Source organism: Engystomops pustulosus, chromosome 7 (assembly GCF_040894005.1).
Source record: "Engystomops pustulosus chromosome 7, aEngPut4.maternal, whole genome shotgun sequence".
NCBI classification, from domain to species: domain Eukaryota; kingdom Metazoa; phylum Chordata; class Amphibia; order Anura; family Leptodactylidae; genus Engystomops; species Engystomops pustulosus.
Window position 1 is genome coordinate 146,379,417 of NC_092417.1, and position 26,893 is coordinate 146,406,309.

Here is a 26,893-nt window from a genome sequence, read left to right on the forward strand (position 1 = left end):
ATAGATTAACATATAAAAATGATGTCAGCATTAAAGGGGTATTTCCATCTGGACATTCACATTTAGTTGAATTCATTTGCCATATGTAAACATTTCTTCAATTGGATGTTATTAAAAAAAATGTTCCTGTGTGAAGATAATTTCTCATGAATCTAGTCATGTTGACCCTTAGAAACGAGATAGCTTCCTCGGATACGACCACCTCATATTTTGGCAGCAATGGCCAGACATTCGCTATTGAGTCCTGGCTGACCACCTTGCTTCAGCGCTCATTACCACAGGACGGCTGTAGGATATGCAGTAACTCCTGGACATTTCATATACAAAAATCTTAGTTTTCTTTGCGCAATCCCTCCAGCAAAGGTGGCCATATCCAAAGAGTCTGTCTTGTTTCTAAGGGACCATATCACTACATTTATGAGAAATTTGAAGAATTGGGTTGTGTCCTAAGGGTGAACATGTTTAGTCCTTAAGGGATTAAGGTGTCCAGATGTTTTGTTTACATATAATTTATGCATAAATTGAGTTAATATAATACAAAATTTTACATATAATGTTAATTATTACCCTGTATTAACCTTGAACAATTCCTGTAGGTTGTGATAGTGCACCCAACGATTAACGATAGGTGTGCAAATATTACATGCAATTCAAATGGGACCTTAAGTATGGCAAAAGTTTACTGTCCGGAAGTTGAGCAAATTACATGTGTGGGTGGAAGTCCACCTATAAAGATTTACGACCAAAACGGATGCTGCTTTTACTATGAGTGTACACGTGAGTACCTATTTATAATGACATCTGATCTGAAACTGGTTAATGTGTACTAATGAATTCTTACAGTTAAATTACTTTACTGTTCTTTATTAATTTATTCTTTACTAATTAATTCTAGTGCACCAGGTTTTATTTATTGATAATTTGTCCTTGTTCCAACTGACCTCTACCTGGTATCCTCAACAAGTGGTGGCAATACTTCATAAATTTCAGAATATTTTTTTTACCATTACCCCACAGAAAATGATAACAATTAGCTGATAACTTATGTGCACCCCAAAATTATGCCATTAATAAATACAACCCATTTTTGCAAAAATAAACCCACACCCACCTTCATAGATGAAAAAAGTTTTGACAGTTGGAACATGGCAAAAAATAAGTAAAAAATGTGTCTAGTTTTTATGTATATTAATAATGATTAACATGTTAATTTGTGTTTTTATCTGTTTTAAGATTGTGTTGGACCACATGGAATAATGAAAAAAGTGAGTATTCTTAGAAAGTCTTCAGACAAGGCTGATTTGCTTCTGTGCCTGAAAATCACTTAAATTTTTCTTTGTAGATTTCTGCAATCTCTAATCGAATGAATAGGGCAGCTGAGTACATTTTTGCAACACATCCGCCACATGTGAACTCAGTCTTTCTATTTTTTGGCAAATTAACAGTGAGTTCTTGACAAGTTGCAAAGTAAAATTTCAAAACTACCAAAAATTTTCTAACTCAATTCTAAATTTCATTTAGAATTTACTCCTTTATCACTTTCAGTTTTGTCTGATATTAAAATAATATAGTAGAACACTTTTATGGTTTCGCCTAAAAATGGCTTCTTCCAGGGTACCCTGAGGTGTGTTTCAATATCCTATATAAGCAGCTGTCTCCTGTGAAGACACAGCACAAGTACAAGGATTGCTTAACTCCCTTCTCGCTGCCACTGAAAATGAAAAGATTGAAGTTATCATATATTTATTCTATTAATATTTTAGTTTACGAGACAAAACATATCTGCAGTAACTCCTGGACATTTCATATACAAAAACCTTTGTTTTCTTTGCGCAATCCCTCCAGCAGAGGTGGCCATATCCGAGGAGCCAGTCTTGTTTCTAAGGGACCATATCACTACATTTATGAGAAATTTGAATCTAACTATAAAGTGATTGTCCATGATTTCCCAAACAAATTGTTTAAGAAAATGAATGGGATAGATTTTTAAGTTAATGTATTGATATTTATTGGCTTCTATGTTTGACTTTTCTCAGCCTGGTGATGCCTGGATAGACAACTGTCGGTACTGTAAATGTGACTCATACTTTGAAAAAGATTCAATGAAATCAAAAATTTCTTGTCAGCCTCTGAAATGTCCACCATTGGATTTCAATGCATGTGAAAAACCATGGCTAACGCCCTATTTTACATATACAGAAGAGGATCGATGCTGCCCAAGGATTCATTGTCGTATGTTTTTCATTTGTTTTTATCTAGCTTAACCCATTTCTGACCAGGCATTTAAAGGCTTTTACCTCTCTCGCACCGCCCACGGACTGACTTTAGACGTCAGTGGGTGCAGGTCCGGCGTCTGCAGCAACGTCCTTAGATCGCTGCACTTTTCTACTGCTCCAGCGTAGCCGTGGGACGAGGACCCGCTCTCCTGGTTCCAGAGAGTTTAGGGAGAAGGGAGATGTGGTTTAGTATAGCTTCTCCCTTCTCCGCTTCTCACAGCATCGCTCTAAAGGAGTGCGGTGCACGGAGGAGCGGAGCTGGGGCTGCTGCCGGTTCTATAGACTCGGCAGTCACGTGACCACCGGGGTCTAAAGAGTTAATCAGAGCTCCTGGCTCTAATTAGTACAGCTCTGATCAGAATCCCCAATCATAGGTAGTCATTTCCTGTGTAACTAAAGCTCTTATAGATGCCCTAGTTACAGGAGAAAACTTGTAAAAGAAAAAGAATAAAGTGAAATTACAAAAAAATAAAAAGGAAAATGTCCCCTCTGTGTCTTGTATGACCTCATGGGTAACATATAAAGTAGAAAAATATTAATAAATATTCATAAAAATACATTGACATTTCCCCATATAATAAAAAAAAAATTTCCTTGTTGCATTACAAAAAGCATCACCATAGTCAACTCATTTTCCAAAGGCTATACATATTGTATATCAAAACGACTGAAACAAAATAGGAAATTCATTAACAAAGTTAATTTTTAGTTAATTAGAAAATTTAAAAAAAGTACTTTAAATTACCAAAAAATACTTTTTCCACTTTTAACCCCAAATAAGAATATATATGAAAAAAAATCAACTTTATTAAATTTTTAAGGTAGCACATAAAAAAAGGAGTGGCCCTTAAACCGCCGCTTATGAAAATTCGCTAAAAAAGCCAATTCACTAGAGCCTTTTCAGGCAGCGTCACTGAGGGGTTAATGAATGGGGCATTTTAAACATTTTTATACTTATTGGTCTGAGGGCCATAACTTTTTTTTGTGTGCAGTGCATTGAAAAGATTTGCGGTGTTTTTTTCGTGACACATAGGGAAAGTGTTAAAGAACTATTTTATATTTTGTTTTTTGTTTTTTAGTTAAAAACGAGGTTTTTGTAATCTATATGACAGATACTTGTTCAGAAAACAGAACAACCACAACTAGACCTGATGCAAGCTGTCAGACTGGGTAAGCGATCATGAACTCACCCTGCAGTTTCCATGTGGGCTGCTAAACTGCCTATAGCAGATAAGCCATCCTGATATCAGGAACCTCACTAGCAGACCCTGGGAGACCCTGCAAGGTGAAAACTTACTTTGTTTGGAAGCTGCTGAATGGTGAAGCAAACACGTAACAAGACATCAAAGATAAACAAGCGTACACACAAGGACACAGAGGGGCAAACAACAAAAAAAGACAAACAAGAGAAGTTGGACAAAACTAGGGGAAAAGTAATATGGGGTAAGACGTGCAGAATCGAACAACTAGGGAGAGGTTGGATACACATAATATAAAGGCAATGACAATTGCAACTTGTTTGCACATGCATTTACTGCTGCTTTTACAGGCTGCTGTCCTCTGCAACATAATTGTATATTGGTTTGTGTTCCAGATTGGTACAACAGTGCGGCTTCCATTAAATGGGGACAACTACTGTCCTATGTACAGTGGTGTGCTGTTCCAACTTATCAAGAAGCTTTGATTTGATCATGATGATAATCTATAGTAATCACTGAAAAGAATTCAATTAGTAATATCATATACTGTATTTTAAAGACCATTATTTGTTTGTTCATTTAATGCATAATCACTGGAAAAATCTGTTTATTAAAGGGGTTGGCCACTTTTTTACATTCATTGCTCATGTGGCTTATTACTGCCTTAATAATATTTTCTGATTGAATCAAATGATTCAGGATTTTTGATACTTACTTTAATGGTCTCTGTAAACTTTCCATGGACCTTTGTTTACATGTCGGTACACTGATAAAAAGGAGGGTTTGAAGCAGAAGATTTATGACCAATCCCCATTCCCTCTCATTGTTTCTGTCAGCTAAAGAATGAAGAAAAGAAAAACAGGTGCTCCCTGGTGCAAATAAACGTGGGTTTATCAAGGTTTCTTGAATTATAGGAATATTCTGCTCACCTTTGTAGGTTGTGCATCCAGGCACAACGCTGTCAATTCGCGTATTGGTTGCTGCGATGTTCTTCCGATGGAAGGTCTCCCGGTGTAGAATTGCCAGAGAAATCCAGGGTATTCAGAGAAAGGCTTCTCAGTAGATCCCAGGAGGCAAAAAAGGAACTTACAAGGCACAAAACTGAGTGGTCAAATAGCTATGAAGGTTAATCCATTTTGCTTGCTTGAATTTGTATGTAAGTCAGAACTGTATATTTTATAATTGTGACCCCAGACAGAATTTTTTTGGTCTCTGTGACAATTGAATTTTAAAAATGTTGGGTTGTCCTAAGAACCAGGATTAACAGTAACGCTTAATTGCAGACACCTTTGATAACTGTTACAGCTGATCATTGAAGCCTGGGACTAAAGTAAATTACTAATATCTAGGAGTCCTTTTGTAACTAGGGGTCATCTGTAGGTCGGGTGTTCTTAAGTAGGGGACCGCCTGTATATAGAGTACAGCAAGGTGAGAACAGGGAAAGGCTCAAGCTCTCAAAGGAGGCAAATACACATGCAGAGACATGTCTAATGGAACAGTGGTCAATCGCTTTAACAGTAGATATTTTCTAGATATTGTATACAGTAATTAAAAACAAACAAACAAAACATTTGTAATATCATATCTGATTCAGTATCATTTCTTTTATTAATTTTCTACCCCTTATCAGTATGTGAACCGTTCTATTGCGAGCAACAAACAGAAAATTGTTCACTGGGATATGAGGCTGTTCCTTCAATTATGGAAGGGGAATGTTGTGCCACCATTAATTGTAGTAAGTACCAATTAGTTGAATTATTAACTTGCTCAGGACCAGGATAATAAGCGTCCTAAAGAAGAGACATAAATTGTCATTTATTTGCACATTTTCTTTCAATGCCTCTAAATATTTGAGGCTAGCAATTTTTATTGATTTTATTGACCCATTTTTCTGGGAGGGGGGATACAGGGTTCTTTACTATTCTATATCCCATTATTTTATAATTTTTGTATTGTGAATTTTGCCATTAAAAATAATTTAGTCTTAGAGATGAAAATGTTTGTCGTTTTATCAATTCTTTGATAATTTAGCTATTTTAGATATTTTAATCTGACTGAACTATAGTTTTACCCTTAAACTGATATTTTAATACTGTTTGGTGAAAATTCTGATATATAACTAGAAATGAGGTTTGACCAATCAGTTCGCTTTATGTCCCAGCAAGTAGCAACTAGGCATGGCTGTGATTGGCCACTGGGACACCTGGTTGACACTCATTAAGCAATATGTCTGCTCATCTCTATATATAACTTGTCTGTTTTAGGGTGACTGGGTGTCATATAAAGTAACATTAGTGACTGGAGGGGCAATCACATTTTTAGGGTATATTATTTCATTTAGATTATGCCAAAGTTTACATTTTTTACAATGTATTTTCCAATATAACTGGTTTGCCTTGCAGCCTCAGTTGCAGGTGAAAATCTACCATTACAATGAATATTGTCCGTATTTAGGCTTTGCTAAATAAACCCAGCAGCAACCTCTTAGTAACAACATCCTGGCGATCACGTGTTTCATCATGGGATCATCGGATCCATAGGGGAAGCAAGACCTGCCACTGCCTCTATACCAGTGGTGGTGAACCTTTAGCACTTGTACCACACCTGGCACTCAAAGCCCTCTCAGTGGGCACCCAGGCTGTCACCGTAGCACAAAGTTTAGCAGACAGAACTTAAGACATCCTCCTGCAGTTTGAGGTAGTCTGGAATGTGCCACGCACAATGCTGTGTTAAAGTGGACCATCCTTAGCTGCCTGGGTCTATATAAGAAGAGAGAAGATGTGAACAGAGCTGATTCATCATTGGGGTCCTTTCTCTGCACCCTACATAATAAAATTATCGTATCGTTGTCATCAGGATGCCGATACGATTGAAAGCTGTGTTAGAGTAAGTAGCAATAAGTTACTGCTTTATTTGCCTTGCTGGCAATTATTTTTGGTTGTAGTTTGGGCACTCTGTCTCTAAAAGGTTTGCCATCACTATTCTATACTATATAGAGCACTCAATTAATATGTGAAACAAAGAATGCAGAAACTGTAAATACAGCGTATACAATGGAGGACCAGATACTAAATTTCCAGATTGCGTGGACAGCCTCTTAAAATGTGGTCTTTAGGGGCCTGGACCATCTGCCATAACAGCGGGAGGTCCAGAAGCAGTTAAAAAATTATTTGATTAGAGTATTTGTGGTACAAAGCTTAGACTAGAACAAAGCTTAGACTGGAATTTGAATAGTAAAAAAGTTTTCTAATAGTTTTATTCTATATTATCCTAAATAGGTCACTAAGGAACCAGGCAACGCCTTGAATGCTTCTTTTTAGGATGCAATAAATGTTCAGAATTTTATGTGAACTAAAAGCACTAAAAATTTCACATAATAAAAAATGTTGTTGTTACAGATGGGAAGTAAAAGGATCATGATATTTTAATAATACTTAAATAAAGTGAAAATAACAATGCAAATTTTATCTATAACAGAACCCATGGATGTTTGCATACAAAATGGGTCTATATACCAGGTATGACCAATATTTATTAGTAAATTTATATCTGCAATGAATAAAAGATAAAGTTGATACATGTGTTTAGTTGTATTGTGAATTTTCTTACAGATAGGACAAGAAATTTCAGTAAACCGCTTATCCTGCAAGCAGTGTAGATGTTCAGGTATCAAGGACCTCAAGACTGGCTTTAACACTATCGTCTGTGAATCTATTCTCTGCATGAAACATTGTCCACAGGTGAGTCTGAGCAATGCTACTTATAATGCTAAACTTAAAAAAATTAGGATCTGTGTGCTAGTAATTTAGTACTGATGCATTGTATAAGCAGAACCTTAAAAACCAATAAAATATTAATGGGTTCTGGCTGCAGAGTTCTAAATTTGGGCTTTCCTACAATTGACAGTTTCCAGAAACTCCTCAAATACTTCCAGGAACTCCTTTCTACTTTCTACTCCCCTTCCCAATTGCTAGTTATACAAGTATTTTGATCATTGTGATTATACCTATTCTGCTTTTTCTAGATTTTGACCTCTTTCTTAATTTTTGGACTACTTTTTGTCTCACGATTCTGTACTTTGCCGCCATCTTGGTTTTTGACTTGGATATGCTAAATGAGTTTGTGTCTGTCTATCTTTGTTTGCTTGTATTCTGTTCTTAGCACTTATTAAGAGTAAGGACAGTCTACCAGTTGTCCCCTGCAGCTTTTGGCAATTTGGCAGGTACAGGGGTTGTGCGTAGGTCAGGACCTGCAACACTTTCTCTGCTCTTTGCTTCTCTGCTGTAACAGATCCAGCACAATCATAAACACTAACATCTTCAATTATAATTATTTTTATATCTTTATCACCATCACGTTCTGCAGTCCTTTATAGATCATGGGGTACATATATACAAGAAATTAGAACAAGACTCCTAACATGGTTATCAATTGAAACATTAGGAAAGAGAGCCCTGTTCATAAGAGATTGCAATCTATGAGTATGATACAATACATATTTATTATTTATAGTGCTGCAGGATGCAGATTAATTCATAATAATACTAACAATATATTATAGGAATTACTTAATGAAAACATATTTTTAAAGCAAAAGTGTAATAAAATATATAGGATAATATACATGTCATCATGTCTCGGGTCGCAGACGCATGCGTGTGCCCCTGTGCAGCGGCACCCCAGCGTGACAGCCGCTCTCACATGTCCACGCTCTAGCAACGGCTCCTATGGGCCGGCGCGCATGTCCCCACGCAGGCTCTGCGAAATTTAAAGGACAAAGAGCATAGACAAGGATGGCACTCCGTGCAGCGTGGTGCACGTGGATAGACGAACAAACGGCGGATACACTTGAAGGGAAATATCCCGACACTCACTTTCTTCTTTTGCTGTAATTCTTTTATTCAGTGATCATAGTATAAACAAAAAAGGTGTTTCGGCTTAAATCCAAGCCTTTATCAACTACTAAATATACTGCCAAACAGAAATATATGCAATTTGAATAGGTTCCCTACTGTTGACCGGTATCACAACTAAAATACATGGTGATTGAATGGATAGAACAACCATTATGTTATGTTTTTAAAAATCCCTATTAATGTCAACATACTTTTACTGTAGGGCTTTGCATATGAACCATCTAATGATGGCTGTTGTGGAACATGCATACAGGAGTCTTGCATCGTGATAGCTACTGATGGCTCCAGACATTTACTAAAGGTACAATATTTTTTAAATCAATACTATTCTTGTTTATTATAAGTAAAAGTAGAAAATATGCAAACATTACTAGCAGAAATTTCTTAAAATCTGTAGCTCAGTTTTGAGACATCCATGTGAGACCAGTGCCACGAGGCCATGCCTGGCCATGAAATACAGACCACTAGCAGTTACCTTGCCCTTCTGGTTGACTTTGGTTGGTTGCGTTGGGAATCCGTAGCTAGACGGTGGAGAAGATGTGGATGTTGTTTGGAGGGGTTACTAGTAGAGATGAGCAAGTATACTCGTCCGGGTATACTGCTTGGTCGAGTATTAGCATACTTGGACCGGCTCGTTACTCGGACGAGTATCTCGCCGGCTCGAGATCGAGCAGTAAATTAATAAAATAAATTGAATAAAAGTATTTTTATTGTAAAAAAAAAATATTACACATGTTTCCAGATGTTTTACTTATTACCAAATACTTGGAGCAAAAAGAGGCAACACCCTCAGGGTATATTACAAATCGTATACTTTATTGGAAACATAAAAAACAATAATCAAAAAGCAATAATGGACAGACAATGCTAAAATTAAAATAGACTAAAGAGACTAAACTAAAGAGACCATACCAGACAGATAGGACCACATGCAACTGACCCCGACACGTGTTTCACTGTCGCGCTTTATCAAGGGGAGTGATAAGCGCGACAGCGAAACACGTGTCGGGGTCAGTTGCATGTGGTCCTATCTGTCTGGTATGGTCTCTTTAGCTCAGTCTCATTATTTTTGTGTCTACTAAGTGTTATTCACCACTCTGCATTTCCATATTTACATGGGATACCATTATTGTGTAGTGACTTTGCTTTGCTATGCCCTTGATGGCGGTTATTCTTGGACACATGTATTTTAATTTTAGCATTGTTGTCTGTCCATTATTGCTTTTTGATGATTGTTTTTTATGTTTCCAATAAAGTATACCATTTGTAATATACCCTGAGGGTGTTGCTTCCTTTTGCTCCAAATATTTGGTAATACTTATTGTTGCTGTTGGTAAATTACGGTCCCTTACCACATAGCTTGTACGTTTGGTGTGTACAGATGTTTTACTTGTAAGAACACATTGAACTAACACTATTCTTCACTTGGCAGGTGTTTGCGCGTGTCTCCCGCTAAGTTAGGAGATGTTCGGAACATCTGGAATGTGAAGAATAGTGTTCTTTCAATGTGTTCTGCACTTAAATGGTCCTGTGTTCACTGTTTTTAATGTTTTAATTATATTCTTTACTTTGCAGATGTGCGCGCGTATCTCCGAACCTATCGGAAGACACACGCGCACATCTGCAAAGTAAAGAATTTAATTAAAACATTAAAAACAGTGAACACAGGACCATTTAAGTGCAGAATAGAGATGAGCGAACATACTCGTCCGAGCTTGATGCTCGTTCGAGCATTAGCGTACTCGAAACTTCGTCAGCCGCAGGGTGAAACGTACGTCGAGGTTCTTGGACCGCGGCGTGTCTGTGCTTCTCCTGGCAAGATGACACAAGGTATACACGGGTTTGATTAATGCATCTATTTGTGGGAGAGATTCTCTTATCATGCGACTTTTTCCACTGCCTTATCCTTAGACCGCTAACCCTTGTATCTAACCTTTGTTGGTGATCATTTACATCTTCACCTTAAGTAGTACCATAGTACACCCATATCCCTTGTGTTTGCCAAATACTATTAGTATATCTATGAGGACATGTTATAACTGGTATTGTTCTCATGGGCCTTCTGGCATTAGTTTCTTGCCAGGTGCACACACACGCTGCGGTAGCTTCTATATCTACCCACTTTGTAGCCAGTCATACTCTCATGTGAATTGTTCTCTGGTTTCTCCATACGATAATTTGTCTTTGTAATTTTTACATTTACATATATTCTTTTATGGTATTGTATCAAATAAAATTTTGAAATTTTATATTTTGTCTATATGATTATTATACTCCCGCCCTCCTCTTTTTGGTGCATAGTAGTGGCTCTCTGAGCCGAGCGAGTGGGTACATTGGGTGATGACCCCTCTTCCTATTGAGGTTCTTTTTTTGGTTAACCTGGATTTCAATTAGGCACAGTCTGCCATTTCCTTTTTATTTTACGTTTATTTTTCTCTTTACACAGAAAAGTGGTGGTCAGTAGATAGGGGGCAGCTTCCATAGAGTATAATGGCAAAAGAGTCCTGATTGGCTGAGCTGTTTGTGCATGTTCATGTGAATGCCCTGAGTGCTATTGGCATCACTGTCCATAGCTGATGTCACAACCATGAGGTCCTGCCCAATTCAGGAAAAGCAGAGAGGATTTTACAGAAAGCCTCATGTAATTATTAGCCCTATATCTCAAGATAGGAAGAAACCAGAAGCATAACACAGGTATTGTTGAAATTATTGTCAAAGGCTTTCTTCAGCTGTGCTTAAAAAAATTTTTGTCAAGTAACTTTATAGTTTACAGTTTTAAGTCAAACTTATATTATCATGTAAATATCCCTGTTCTAAAATCAGCAGTCCCCATCATTGTTTATATCTTATTTGTGGTCATGTGGCCACACTAGCCAATCACTGGCCTCATGAGTGCCCTGCATACATAACTATTGTGGCCAGTGACTGGCTGGCTTAACCCTTGTAATTCAGTTTTACGTGTTATACAACTTGATAATCTAATTACTTGCATTCTTAATTTCAGCCTGGAGAGTCCCAGTTCTTGTTGGGTGATAACTGTACAGAGTACACTTGTGAACTGAGTGGGAAAACCTTTATGACATCATCCAAGACAAAAGTTTGTACTATCACAAATGAGGAGGAGTGTACATCTGTGAGTTGTTGTCTTAATTATCTTTATACAGTGTATGTAGTCAAATTAAAAGTGGGCAAACAGCTAATGTAGTAGACTAAAAGAGTTTAAAAAAACCCAGAATCCCAAAATCCATGTTGTCAATACCATATCTCATCTACCAGATCTATTTGGAAAGCCATGGTCATCCTATTACAGATAAAGTATGCTGCAGATATCAAAATATGCAATACGTCTAGGATCCAGGGTAATTTCTTTACACCTATACACACATACATAATATAGTACTTGTATATTCTCTGAAGATTCCGAAATTGAAAATCCCTAAACAAGACATGTTTAATGAACCTGAACCTAAAGGGGCCACTTACTTTATAATACAACTCTATACAAATCAAAAGTAAAAGTGACTGAGAAGTTCTACACAGAAGAAAGGAGAGCAGTGACTTGCAGCTGAATCTCCTCCTAGCAGCTTTGAGAAAGCAGGCAGAGCAGAAAGTTTTAGGAATATAAGGGCCACATTATTACCTCTTGAGGACCAGGCCATTTTTGTTTTTTATGTTTCCATTTTTCATTCCTTGTCTTTAAAAATCCATAACTTTTTTTATTTTTCTATTTACAGAGCTGTATGAGGGCTTGTTTACTGACTCACAAATTGTACTTCCTACTGACAGCATTGCATATTCAATGCATGTTACTCCAAAACTGGCAAAAAAAATTCCAATGCATTTACTTGTGGACACAGTTTAGATGGCTTTCAGTGTGCGATCCAAATGGCGTAGCATCCCTTGGATTGCTACAATCATAGGAATACAAGATTTATATTGGTTTTATTATTTTATTAAACATTAAAACATTCGAAACTATCTTCATTTTGCCATATTCTGCCGTAACTTTTTCATACTTCAGCGTGCTGACCTGTATAAGGTGTAATTTTTTGAGGGTCCTAAGCATGTTTTCAATGCTGCCATTTTGATCACTTATTACAACATTATTTTATGTATCGCAAAATGGTGAAAAAGTGACATTTGGCACTGTTTTTAATTAAGAGGCTTACAGTTGGGAATAACTGACACATTGTAAAAGATTCTGCCCAATGGTAGGTCCCGTAGTCTAATATAGACTTCAGTCTGTTATGGCAACAGATTATTGCTTGCCGATGATGTCACCACAATTTAATCCCAGATGCTAGCACCAATCGCGGGTGTTTTCCCACCAATCGCCGCCGACAGCTGCCATCTTGCCGCGGATTGTCACACCCCGTGACGTCATCGGGGAGCATCGATCCATCTTCCGAAGACCCAAGGCTGTCTCGTTTTAACCCATTCATTACAATGTGCCATCAGAACATTGCAATGAAAGAGGAGGAAAACCCCACATACTGCCATACTATAGTATGGCAGTATATGATAGGATTAATCAGACTACCTAGGCTTAAAGCACCCTAGGGCAGTGATGGCAAACCTTTTAGACGCCGAGTGCCCAAACTACATCCAAAAACCACATATTTTTCGCAAAGTGCCGATGCGACAATTTAAACAGTAACTTATTGCTCCCTGCTCTGTCACATGTTTAAATTGTATAGGCACCTGAGGACACCAATACAGTAGAGAGAAGGAGACAAAGCTTTGGTTATCATTGTAGCTTCCTTCTAGGGTCCTGGGCTGCCTGGGACTGCAAGAGGCCCTGAGTCCTGTCTGGTGGAGTCTGTGGTGGGGTGATGGCACGAGTGCCCATAGAGAGGGCTCTGAGTGCCACCTATGGCACCCGTGCCATAGGTTCGCCACCACTGCCCTAGGGGGTCTGAAAAATAGAAAAAGTAATAATAAAAAAAAAGTTTAAAAAAAATTATAATAAAAAACCCTAAAAATTCCAATCATCCCCCCCTTTCCCTAGAACTGATATAAATATTAATAAACAGTAAAGATCATAAACACATTTGGTATCGTCGCATCCATAAATTGCCCAATCTATCAAAATATAATAACGTTTTTTCACTTCATTTTATCCCGTAAAGGAAAATAGCACCCAATGTCGTAAATTACACTTTTTTGCCATTTTGAAAGATATGAAAAAATCTATAAAAAGTGATCAAAAGGTTGCACAGTCCTAAAAATTAAAGCAATGAAAACGCCTTCAAAAGTCGCAACAAATGACACCACCCACAATTCCGTACACCAAAGTATGAAAAAGTTATTGGTGCCAGAAGATGGCAAAATTAAAAAAAAAAATTATATCTATAGTATTATCTGATCTTGCAATATTATCAAAAATGTATTGGGGAAAGTGAACACCAATGCATTCAGCAATTGGCTGCTGTGGTGAGGAGCCATGGTTATGATATTATCACTTAGGGATCAGGCAACTTTGGGGGGTTAGTCTTATTTTCATAATACATTTGAATTGATTGTTTTATCTAAAAATCCTTCAATAATTCATGATTTTCCAATCACTCAATCATCGCCTAAATACTAACATGAAAATTATATTTTACAGGGTTCATTTGAGAAAACTCCAGATGGTTGCTGTAGTATTTGTAGAGGTAATATTTTCCTGATTTAAATTTTAAAATTCAAGTGACCACATAACTCACTTTTATATAGTGAAATTGAACTGTTCCTAACACACTGGTTAACACCAGGAATCCTATTTTTCTCACTCATGGAACTGCCTAGTAGGGGATTTGTGATCTAAGTTGCTGGACTTGTGATGGGTATGTTGAGGTCTACTGTCTCCTTTATTACATCTCAGTAATGTATTTTAACATATGAAGAATAAAGTTTAAAAACTTTTAACACAGTGCTGGATGAACCTAATTTCTTCTTGAGTCATTGAAAGACCTGCAGTAGCTGTAGTCAATAGTCAAAGCTTATGTTGGGGAAGGGATGGGGGGAACATAGCACTTTTCAAAATTGAAGGCTTAAAAAAAAATTGCCTCGAAAATTACTGCAGTTGATTGCAAAAGTAGTTTAAGGTAATCGGTGAAAGACATTCATGAACAATCATTTTTCTTAGCAAACAAGTCAGCAGAAAAAAGGGGGCATTACTGTTGTTGGCAAGAGGTCAACTCCCCCATGCAAAAATAGTGCTTTCCCATTATACTCCCGTATGGCAGCATTCATTATTCCATATGATGTACTGGGAAAATGGTAAAGAAAAGTAAAATGGAATAAAAAAAGCAACTATGACATATAGTAAAAAGGTTTAACCCCTTAACACTCTGCGCCGTAGCTCTTTATTACGATCGCCGCGCCCCCATCTGAAAATCGTTTTGTGGGTCAGTATAGATTTTTGAACAGTTTTATCATGTTTTTAACAATTAAATTTTTGGTTGTCATCATACCATTTTTGGGAATGTTTGACATTTTGGTCACTTTTCATTCCATTTCCTTGCAGCTCATAGTTCCATAAAAACATACATACCTGTGGTGTTCATTTTATAAAATAAATACATTTTAACAGTTTGGGCATCTTATAAAGATACCTAAATAGTCATTTTTGTGGTGAAATGATATATTATTAGTAAGCCACAAGTAGAGATTAATATTAAAATAACATAGGAAGGCTATATAGAAATGGGAAAGTCTCCACCGCTTGTCTGCATGTAGGGTAATTGGGAAAACTGCTGCAAAATTACCTTCTATATGCTCCTGAGCAAGTCCCATGTTTTATGGCTGAAATTCCAGGAAATCTTCTGCAGCCCCATGAAAGTAAATGGATGACAAAACTGGGCTACATTGATAATTCTCTTCACTTGGTGGTCTCTGTTTGGTTATTGCTAGAAGTTCCAGCTATTTGAACAAAAGCAATCAGATATTTATCTATGGAGCACAGAATAGATAAAACATGTTTTGAGAAGAAAAAACCCCTTTAACCTCATATTGACCAGCACCGTTTTCATTTTGCGGTTCCATTTTTTACTCCTCATCTTCCAAAATCTATAACTTTTTAAATTTTCCATATAAAGCGCTGAGTGGGGGCTTGTTTTCTGCGTAACAAATTGCAATTCATGCTGACAGTATTTCATATTCCATGCCGTGTACTGGGAAGCAGGAAAAAATTCCAAATGCAGTGAAATTGGTGAAAAACTTTGTACAATTTTCTTGTGGCCTTGGATTTTACAGCTATAACTGTGCGCCCCAAATGACATATCTACTTCATTCTTTGGGTCAGTGCAATAATGAGGATAACAAATTTATAAACGTTTTATAATGTTTTCATCCATTTAAAAAAAAAAAACATCCTCATTTCTTCATCTTCTGGCACTAATAACTTTTTCATACTAAGGTGTACACAGCTGTGGGTGGTGTTATTTTTTGTGATGACGATGGCGATGAGATGATGTTTTCAATGCTACTATTTTGTTGACTGTACGTTATTTTGATCACTTTTTAATAAAATTTTGTATGTGTTGCAAAATGGCAAAAAATTGTCATTTCCGGCTTTGGCCGCTATATTTTTGTTACAAGGTTAAATGCTGGGAATAATTATTATATTTTTACAGATTAGACATTTTGGGATGCAGAGATGCCTAACATGTTTTTGGTTTTTACTGTTTATTTATATTTATATCAGTTATAAGGAAAGGGGGATGATTCGAATTTTTAGTTTACTTTCATTTATTTTTCAACTTTTTAAATTTTTTTAATCAGTTGGAATTTCACTTGAAAGATAAATAATGGGGGTTATTTACTAAGGGCCCGATTCGCGTTTTCCCGATATGTTTCCCGAACATTTCCGATTTGTACCTGAATTGCCCCGGGATTTTGGCGCACGCGATCGGATTGTGGCGCATCGGCACCAGCATGCATGCGACGTAAATCGGGGGGCGTGGCTGAACGAAAACCCGACGGATTCGGAAAAACCGGCGCATTTAAAAAACGAAATTGTGTCGCGGAGCTTGTACTCACCTTCATCCAGGATAGGATCGTGAACTTCAGTGCATTTCAGGGAACTTCAGCGCAGCAGCGCCACCTGGTGGACGTCGGAGGAACTGCCGGACCCGAATCCAGCGCAGAGAACGCGCCGCTGGATCGCGAACGGACCGGGTAAGTAAATCTACCCCAATATCTTAGTTTTAGTTTCTGATACATAAATATTAGTAGGATCTTAAATAAAAGCCTTGCCAGTCTGCTCCATTCACTTTCTCATTGTTGCACTCTCTCATGAACAAAACACATTTATTGTTAGACTAATTTATTTCTTCATTTCAGTTCCACAAACATGCACAGTGAAGACAAATGTAACCACAATCTTTCAAAATGGCTGCTCAGCTAATGTCAGTTTGTCATACTGTGAAGGGTGGTGTCCAAGTTCCAGAAAGTAAGTGATAATTTTAATAGAAAGTCTATGAGAATCATATGTTAGAGCAGTTTCTTTTTTTTACTTGCAACTTTGTTTGGTACATTTGCAAATTTAGGACTTTTTCACTCGCCTAGCAAGTTCGCCATGGATTTGTTTTTACAGTGTTGAGTCAGAAATTACCGGTACTTTAAAATCCAGATGTGGATGCATAAAAACGTAGTAATTTTGACACAAACTGCTGTAAAAAAAAAACAACTTTTTTTTAGACTCCTTCCAAACTTTTTCCGACACCTGTTTGGGAGTAGAGTTTATTTGGCCCTAAGGCCTCTTGCCCACAAGTGCGTACAGTAAGTGAAAATCGCTCTGTTCAATGAAGCGTTCTCAGAACCCGAACCTCGGATCACTGGAGTGAACTGACAAGCTGACAATCCTGTGATCAGGGGTTCAGTTTGGGAGATCCCTACAGCTGATGGAATGATTTTCACTGTCTGTATTCGCTCATGGGCAAAAGGCCTCAGGGCAAATAAACTCCACTACCGAGCAGGTGTAGGGAAAAGTTTGTAAGGAGTTGCAGATGAATTTGCAACTTAGAGAATATTTTTTAAAAAAGTAACAAAAACCCACATGCCTCTAAGATATCACCCTCTAAGATAAATCAAACAAGTCTAAAAAACAGATACACAAATGTCCAGACTAAAGATATATCAGTTCTGTGAGTTCTTCACAGCATACATGAAACATGTCATAGTACAACAAGGAAAACATATCATATTCAGATGTCAATTATTTATTATTATTCAGAAATATATATGCATGATGAATTAAATGTACAGTATAATAAGTCAGTATTTTGCATGTGTTCTTTTATATCTTTTAAATTTTTTGGGCTAGTACCGTAATTAGTTTTTTTTAAAAAAGAAATACGGGTTAATTATTTTCTTAATTTTTTTGTTCAAAATTTTTACTGAATAATAATAATATTATTATTTATATAGCACCTACAGATTACACAGCACTGCATGGAGCTTCCCAGTTTTTACTTTTAAGTAAAATGTTAGACTGAAAACATTTTTTAAGTTTTAGCCATTTTTGTCTGACTGTTATATACAGTACTGTGATACAACAATAATCTTCGGCGTGTTGCTCAAAAGTGAGTTCAGTCAGTAAAAAATCAGTAAGTGTGCTGAAGGGATCTCTGTTCACCGGAATGAACTGTGATGCTGACATGCTTGTGAACAGAGACACTCGCTCATGAGCAAGAGGCCTAAAATAGCAAATTTAATAGTTTGGCACTTTATGCAGCACATTTTGATTTATCACATGTCTGTTTTAGGGTAACAGGGTGTCTTATAGGGTGAGATTATTAACTCAAGTGGCAAATATCTTTTTGAAGTTTATATTTGGAGATATTCTTTTTTAATTTTTGTACATTTATGTTTTATTTTTAATTTCTGTACCTCAAAGGTCAGAATAGACATAGTGGTTAGGAACTCTATTTTTTAATTGAATTATTTGCATTGTACTTTTCCATTGTACTTGTAGCCTCAGTTACAGATAAAAACTGGTATTCTAGAGTGACAATTGTCACTGTCTGTCCCAAGTCTAGACAGACCCAGCAGCAACTTCTCACTACTGGCAATCATGTGTTCCCTGTACAGTGCTGTGTATTACAAATGGAGAACACAGAAGGGTAATTACCTCCTAAATCCTGTGCCATAAATATACAATGGTACAGTCTTTAGAGACCTGTAGACCTATAGTGCAGTGGTGGCGAACCTATGGCACTGGTGCCAGAGGTGGCACTCTGAGCCCTCTCTGTGGGCACCCAGGCCATCACCAGAGATGACTCCAGGTATCTTCCTGCAGTCCCAGACAGCCCAGGACTTGTTGTGCACAGAGCTATTTTAAAGTGACAGCACTACCTGTGACCACTGGGGGTGTGGGAAGTTGTGAATAGATCCTGCTCCAGCGCTGACAATTCTTCCTTATGGAGGGAAGCTATAATGATCATCCAAATTTCTTCTATTTTCTGCTTTATTGGTGTCCTCAGGGTGCTGGTATGAATGTGAGCTGTGACAAAGCAGGGAGTATAAATCACATATTAAATTTCTGTGTTGGCACTTTGCGATAAATAAGTGCTTCTTGGTTGTAGTTTGGGCACTCCGTCTCTAAAAGGCTCGCCATCACTGCTATAGTGGGTGGTCCAGAAGCAGTTGAGAAGGCTCTCAGTGAACTTACAGAAAAGACATGTGGTTAAAAACCTTCACATTGCATAAAACTTTGTGCAGTAAACCAATCAAGAGGCAGTATAAAGAAAAACAAAAAGTGTCAATAATGACACAGCATCAGCTACATTTTATGTATTTGCAAAACAGTAATTATCCATATACACATTTGTTTTCTTTCATACAGGTTTTCTGAGATGTCGCTTCGGATGGAAGGGGAATGTGTATGTTGCTTGGAAGTAGAGACCACAGAAATGGAGATCGAACTCATCTGTCCTGGGGACATGGACAACGTTAAGATGACCTTATTATCTGCCAGTACTTGTGCCTGCTCTAGTGCCTCTTGTACGGCCTAGGTTTGCCTCCATGCAGTGCAATTTCAAAAGATCTCCAGATCCCCCAAATATGTCTCCATAGTCCTTCTTCTAACACATTTTGTATTGCATGACAAATGTTTTCAGTTAGATCATGTTATTCTGTTTTAGCTATCCTGGGGAATATTAGCTATAGTAGTTTAAGCAATACAGTTTATGTTCTACCTTTTTCTCAGCATGACTCTTCTCATAGACATTGGTAAATTATTCCAAAATTACACCTTTAGTTGTACCTGATCGCATATAGTATACAAGGATGCCATCTGAGTAGTTATATGAAATTAAAAACATTCTTCATAAACATCTTATGTTTTTCACATTTTTTCATAGGATGCAATTTAGATTTCAAAAATTTACAAAAATAGTACAATTGCAGTAAAAATTATTCAAATATTGGACCTAGATGTTACTGTTACATAATTGTTATGATGTCCCACTGGTTCTAATGATTTCTTTTTCAGAATGTCCTCCCAAAATGTCAAATGCCGGTGGTCATTCATGCTCAGTAATGAAACCATAGGTTGGATGCTCTATTAAAACATGTCTTCTAGATATTCTACCCAGGGATGGATTAAGACTACCATGGGCCCTGGGCTGTATAGATGTTATAGCACCTACAAGTCTGTAATCCCTTCCTACATATGGTACTAGAATCAAGCTTCTTGGGGAATGGAGGATACGTCCCCTTTTCTTGATTTCAATCTGCTGTTTCAGGACCCTTAGAGGACATTCAAAGGTCCAGAAATGTTTCTTGTGTACATGTGCATTGAGAGCAGGAACAGATGTATGAGGATTTCATGGGTGATATTCTTTCTCAGTATAAAATTTGATGGGTGGTTTGGGTGGCCATGGCCCTCCTAGAAGGCTTGGGCCCTGGCTACCACCCACACCTCCTATATTATAATCCTCTACCGATTCTACCCATATTATTGTAGAGTATTTGAAATTATGTTTGCTGAATTGTATCGGTATAATATTACTGTAAAACTTCTCTTCAACTCATTCAGGGCCTAAGGCCCCACCAAGCTCCGGGACCACTGGTGGGTCCACCTGTTCACCTGACGGCCTGTCTGTGCTTGATGTATCAGCAATACACACAAATGTTTCTGAAGCTATTTTTTTTATTTCGATCAAAGCATCAGCACATTACAGCAATTTATTCTTTACTGAAAATTTGTTCCCCAATCTACACCTTATAGATTTCAGAATATTATTTTTGTTGTTTGCGTGTCCTTTCTAACATTGTATGTGCAATCTCTAATCAATGGGTTTCCGAAATGTTAGTATTGTATAAATGCAGTATACACTGTTAGAGCAATATAAATTATTACATTTTAAATAAAAATGTTGTACTATGTTTAATTTATACAGATGCAAACATTAAACGGAGTATGTAATCAGTAAATCACTTGGTTTTTTTTAGACCAAATTTTTATTTTACTTAAGATTGTAAAGAAGACCCATCACCAGAATTTTACTCCTCACTCCAGTAATACCTGCTGGTAAAAGGCTATAATTCCTCCGCATATCACCTAAAACTATCTGCCACTGAGGCTCTGTACCTGAGTTATGGCCATTTTGACATGAGTCAGCTTTTGAAGAAAATAGTTAATCCAGGCTGCCAGTGAACCCCACCTCCTTCTTTTTATTCAGCTCTTAAGCTAAAGTGACAGGAAGTCCTCTCTCTGTCCTGTCCTTACCAGAATTCTGTCCCTCTTGCTTTAGACAGGTCTCAGCCTTTACCTTTTATCCACATGCTTCACTTTGCATCCCTACACAACTTCCTGTTTCTTGCTCCTTCAGTTGGTCCTTATGTAAGCCTCCATTGTCTTTTTTTGTCTCACTGATGGACACAGGGAAGTGGGACAGCAGGATAAGTCATAATCACTTGCTGCAGGTCCCTCCTACTTATCAGTGTAGGAATTTTGTCTACATGTCAGTGCAGAAAGCAGAGAGAGTCTGCACACAGCACTAAAGGAAGCATCAGGGATGATGAATCAATTGGTGAGCATTCAGGGATTATTAGTAAGGCAGTAAAAGCACATGGGCAATTTTATAAAAGTGTGACCATCCCCTTTAAGCTTTGGCATCTGTGCTGCACTTTTCAACAAAGACACAGTGGGAGGGGGGGTGTCTCAGATGCCAACCTTAATGAACTAGAATGTTTAACATGTTACTATAACATGTTATGAAATTATATTTGCAGCCCCCAGGCCCTGAAACTCACCCTCACATCTCCTCCACCATTGTATAGAGAATCATCTTGGCATCTCATACATCGATTTTACTTGCAACTATTTACCATTTGCTACATTATGCAGATGCTTGTCATGAAACTGCATTAGGCAATAGGGGGATGATTCTAAACATTTTATCGCAATGCCCAAAGATACAGAGCCTGTGAGGAATGGTATCTGGCTTCTATAATAGGTAAAAGCTCCTCTTTACTCCCAGCTACAGCTCTTTTGCTAATGAACATGGATCAGTTCCAGGCTAAATATAGAATTATAATGGGACAACTTTTAATGGCCACTAAGTTAGTAATTGCTAGGCACTGGAAGGATCATTTTTGTCCAAAAAGTGAAGAAGTGATCCAGTTAGTCAACACCAACTGTGTGTTTGAAAAGGCCATTGCATACCAAAAAATGAAACTAAAAAATGTAACAATATATGGGAGATTTGGTTAGCAAGTACTTACCACCAGGAATAATGTAAAAACAAGGAATCTCAGGTCTGGTTTTCAGTCTTGCATTGCGTTTCAATTGCACATCCCTGTGAATAGTTTTTTTTGTCAAAATAGACCCTTGAGAACTATTCCAAACCCCCGGATAATGGAAAAGACATTGATATTAGGACTATGTGGAAAATTAATCTCACTTCAAGGGTCATTCGAACAATTCTGGACTGTATATACCAGCAACCTCAGGAACTTTGCCATTTTTGGCCGTGTCTATCTGGCTTCTCAAGAGCCTAATATTGCCTACTTATAAAGACCAATGCTTCGTAATATGTCCTATATTAAGCATGTGTTTGTTACCCTAATAAAAACTGTTTTAAAAATAAATAAATAAGTTAAAAAATTTATATATATATATCTATATATCTATATATATATATATATATATATATATATACTGTATATATATATATAAATCACTGGTGTAAATAGAGGCGCAGCCATAGAGAAGATTTTCAGCATCATCCAGCTCAATGATAGCAGTCCCTTTGCCAAACTGCATCATGCAAAAGCCATAACAATTGGAAGACATAAAAAAAAAGTTTGTCCAAGAGGTGGACGCCCAGGAAAAAAATCTGATTCACCAAGTTGGCTCAACACAAGTGTTAACAGTTTTGGCAAAACAAACATGGCTGGGGAGGTGGCTCATGTAATTTGTAATGGTGAGATCACTAATGTCTGGAACGGTGGCTGACGGTGGCTACATGTTTACTAAATAACCTACTATGGTAACATATACATATTGCAACTATAGCTAGCATGTGCATATTGCTGCGGTTTACAGGTCCTTGCTGGTGTCCATTTGAGGGAAGATTTCCAATATAGCCAACCATGTGACCTCTTCACTAGTGATGAGTGAACCCAATTTTGGGTGTATAACTACTGCAGCTGCACACGCTGGCACTAACATGCCATCAGTACTGCATGCTGCCATTACAGTTGGGGATCAGACCTGTTTTTCACAGATCATTTGTTAAAGGGATAGGGGGGTTGGGTTATTTTTTTTCAGTTCTTAGAAGCTCCCTCTCTAATATGTACTGGTGTTCACATGAGCAGTGTGCAACGACTGCTACGTTTCAGGGGCAGAGGTGCTCCTTCTTCAGGCATCTATTGTTCCAGACAAATGTATCCTGGACTTTTCCTGTGCTTCCCCCATACTCTGGAATTGTCTACCAAAATGTGTCAGACTGTCCCCTACATTCCAAGCCTTCAGATGTAACCTGAAAATCCACCTGTTCAGGATCTACAATACACAATAACTGCACTGCTCTGCTCCCTCACTTGGTGCCTCCATCTTCCCTCTCATATAGGGTGCTCCTTCTACTTGTCTCCTGATCACCGTAGTCTTGCATTTGTAAATCCCCTACTGATTGTACAGCACCATGGAATTCATGCTGCTCTATAAATAAAAGTAGGAAGGGAAGGGGGTGGTCAATGGAATAGATATACATCCAGTAACACATATATCAAATCAGGGCCGATTCTAGCCTTTTTGCTGCCTGAGGCGAAACTTGAAAATGCTGCCCCCCCCCAAATAACCACCCTTTACGTTCCCACGCAGCCCCATAGCATATTTATCATTTATATACATTTACATAAAGTTCTATACTCATACACACATTAATACACGCTCACACAAATGTATAAACTCATACACACACATTTATGTAGTCATAGATATATTTATACACTCATAACATAACACTCATACACTCATTATATATAAACTCATAAAGTATATACACACGTACAATATAGACACATCATATAAACACATCCTGTATAGTACATATACATTATAAACACATATAGCATATAATCATAATATATCATATAATCATAATAATATAACTTGGACATATATATATATATATATATATATATATATATATATATATATATATAACACTTTACAGTATATACACACATACAGTATAAACACAATATATACACACACTGCATATACATACTGTATTATATGCACATACATACAGTATATAGACATCATACATACAGTATATACATCCCATGCATCATATACACACACAGTTTATACACAGCATATACACACACAAACAGCATATACACACACATACTCTCAAACATACATACCATAAACACCATAAACACACACACATATATAGACACATTATATACATACATCAGTTCCTCCTATTGTGTCCCCAAGATGGATGTGTGGCTAGGGCTGCTGCTGTTCCAGATTGTGCGGAGGACCTGATGTGGGCTGCTTCTGTGTGAGCATCGTGGGGATCCGATGGTGCCGGTACCCTGAGCAGGAGGAGCAGCAGTTGTGAGAGTTCGGGGCTGACACGGACCGCCATCAACATCTACGGCCCTGGGCAGCTGCTGTGCTACCCGGTGCATGATCTGAGCCTCCTCCGGCGCTCTCTGGGAGTCTGGAGGGGATTGTTATCTGATGCTGCTGCGGGCAGCGTGGAGACCCGTGACTGCACGCAGCCGCTGCCATTTCCTCTGCTTCCCCCGAAAGACCTGTGCCGGGAAGCAGGCGGCATGACATCATCACATGCCGTCTGGGTCCTCCAGTGCAACAGAGCGGCGCAGCCAAACAGGCCTGCGCCGCGCTGTATATTAATCGCGTCTGTGTTCTTAAAGAAACAGACGCAATTAATTTCATGATGGTTGATTTGGGCGGCAATGGGCAATCACCCTCATTTTATTTACCCAAGATGCCACTCTCAACAAGGCTCGGACATCTGCCGCCTGAGGTTTTCATGTCGCCTCATGGCAGGTATCAAATTTACAAGAAATAGGGGAGTCCAAATGGCAGATAATAAAGTATAATTTCATTTCATACACAAAATACAGGCAGTCCCCGGGTTACATACAAGGTTTGTAGGTTGTAGATTTGTTCTTAAGTTGAATTTGTATGTAAGTCAGAAGTGTATATTTTATGATTGTAACCCCTGCCAAAATTTTTTCGGTCTCTGTGACAATTGGATTTTAAAAATGTTGGATTGTCATAAGAACCAGGATTAATAATAAATCTTAATTACAGACACCTTTGATAACTGTTACAGCTGTTTATTGTAGCCTAAGGCTAAAGTACAGTAAATTAACAATTACCAGAGGTCTGTTTGTAACTAGGGGTCGTCTGTAAGCCGGGTGTTCTTAAGTAGGGGACCGCCTGTAGTTTAAAAACAATTAAAAAGAAAACACATGTATATATACACCTACATATCCCTCCTGTTATGTCCGTTTACAATATAAAATGTAAAATATGTTATAAATAGCCACAGTGTTGCACTCCTCAGTAGTAAAAAATTTACAGTAGTAAACAATGTACATAATTATCTAACGCTGATAAGCGCTCACAATTGAAGTAAAAAGGGAAGTGAAGAAGAAGTGTATAAAGTAATTACTGGGGGCTGTATATAGTGATTGCTGGGGGAGATGTATTTAGTGATTACTGGGGATCTGTTATAGGGATTGCTGGGGGGCTGTATATAGACTTTTCTGGGGGGCTGTATATAGTTATTATAGGCGTTGCATATAATGATTGCTGGGGAGTGTATAAAGTGATTACTGGGGGCTGTATATAATGATTTCTGGGGGCTGTATATAGTTATTATAGGGGGACTGTATATAGTGATTCCTGGGGGGCTGTATAAAGTGATTGTGGGGGGGCTGTATATAGTGATTGCTCGGGGGCTGTATATAGTGATTACTTGGGGTTGTATATAGTGATTACTGGGGGGCAGTATATATTCATTATAAGGGGCTGTATACAGTGATTACTAGGGGCTGTATACAGTGATTACTGGGGACTGTATATAGTTATTACTGTAGTATATTACTGCACTATATACTGCCCCCAGTAATCACTATATACTGCTCCCCCAGCAATCACTTGGGGCTGTATATAGTGATTACTGGAGGGCTATATATAGTGATTACTGGGGATGGTATATAGTGATTACTGGGGTCTGTACATAGTGATTGCTTGGGGCTGTATATAGTTATTGCTGGGGGGCTGTATACAGTATTTAATGGGGGCTGCATATATTTATTGATGGGGGCTGTATATGGTTATTGCTGAGCGGCTGTATATAGTGATTAGTGGGGGCCTGCATATAGTGATTACTGGGAGGGGGGCTGAATATATTTATATATATTGCTCGAGCTGTATACAGTGATTGCTGGGGAGATATATATAGTGATTACTGGGGCGCTGTATATAGTGATTGCTGGGGAAGATGTATACAGTGATTTCTGGGGGGCTATATATAGTGATTACTGGGGGGCTCTATATATAGTTATTACTTGCAGCTGTATATAGAGAATATTGGGAGCTGTATGTAGTTATTACTGGGGGCAGTATATGGTTTTTCCTGGGGGGCAATATAGTGATTGCTGTACCCTGTCTAGACTATATTCAATGGGGGACCCCACCAAGTTTTGCGCCCAGGGGCTCCCACTAACCTTAATCCGGCCCTGCTTGTGACTACCCTGTTGGACATGTTAATGAGGGACTCTGCCATGATTCACTTAGATCGTGCGCCTGATTTCCTGCATCTGTCGCTTCCCCGCTCAGGTCCGCTGGAGTTCACCATCTTCCTCCCTATGCATGTAAGTGCTTGGCTTGCAACACAATTTTGAAGTTAAATCCCACCTTTTGTCCAAATCCGTCAGATCGCCTGATGGCCCGCCACCCGATTTGTGTCACACGATAGCGCCAAAATCCGATCGCGTGTCAAAAACCCTTTTTAAT

The 26,893-nt window shown here is 38.0% G+C and overlaps 1 protein-coding gene across 1 annotated transcript; it reads left to right on the plus strand.

Annotated features, from left to right (window-relative positions):
* The first annotated feature begins 600 nt into the window (after positions 1-600).
* Positions 601-19,744, plus strand: LOC140070981 (intestinal mucin-like protein). The gene is made up of 11 exons (XM_072118152.1): positions 601-777; positions 1,234-1,265; positions 2,037-2,232; positions 5,106-5,210; positions 6,953-6,993; positions 7,087-7,215; positions 8,594-8,692; positions 11,396-11,524; positions 14,000-14,045; positions 16,717-16,825; positions 19,220-19,744. Exons 1-11 carry the CDS (start codon positions 669-671, stop codon positions 19,386-19,388), a joined length of 1,164 nt encoding a protein of 387 aa, XP_071974253.1. The 5' UTR covers positions 601-668; the 3' UTR covers positions 19,389-19,744.
* Positions 19,745-26,893: the final 7,149 nt, after the last annotated feature.

Bases quoted from the DNA above. Each gene is read 5' to 3' on its own strand.
- LOC140070981 (XM_072118152.1), top strand. From the start codon at position 669: ATGGCAAAAGTTTACTGTCCGGAAGTTGAGCAAATTACATGTGTGGGT. The intron at 8,693-11,395 runs GTACAATATTTT...TCTTAATTTCAG, and splicing joins GCTCCAGACATTTACTAAAG to CCTGGAGAGTCCCAGTTCTT. The intron at 11,525-13,999 runs GTGAGTTGTTGT...TATATTTTACAG, and splicing joins ATGAGGAGGAGTGTACATCT to GGTTCATTTGAGAAAACTCC.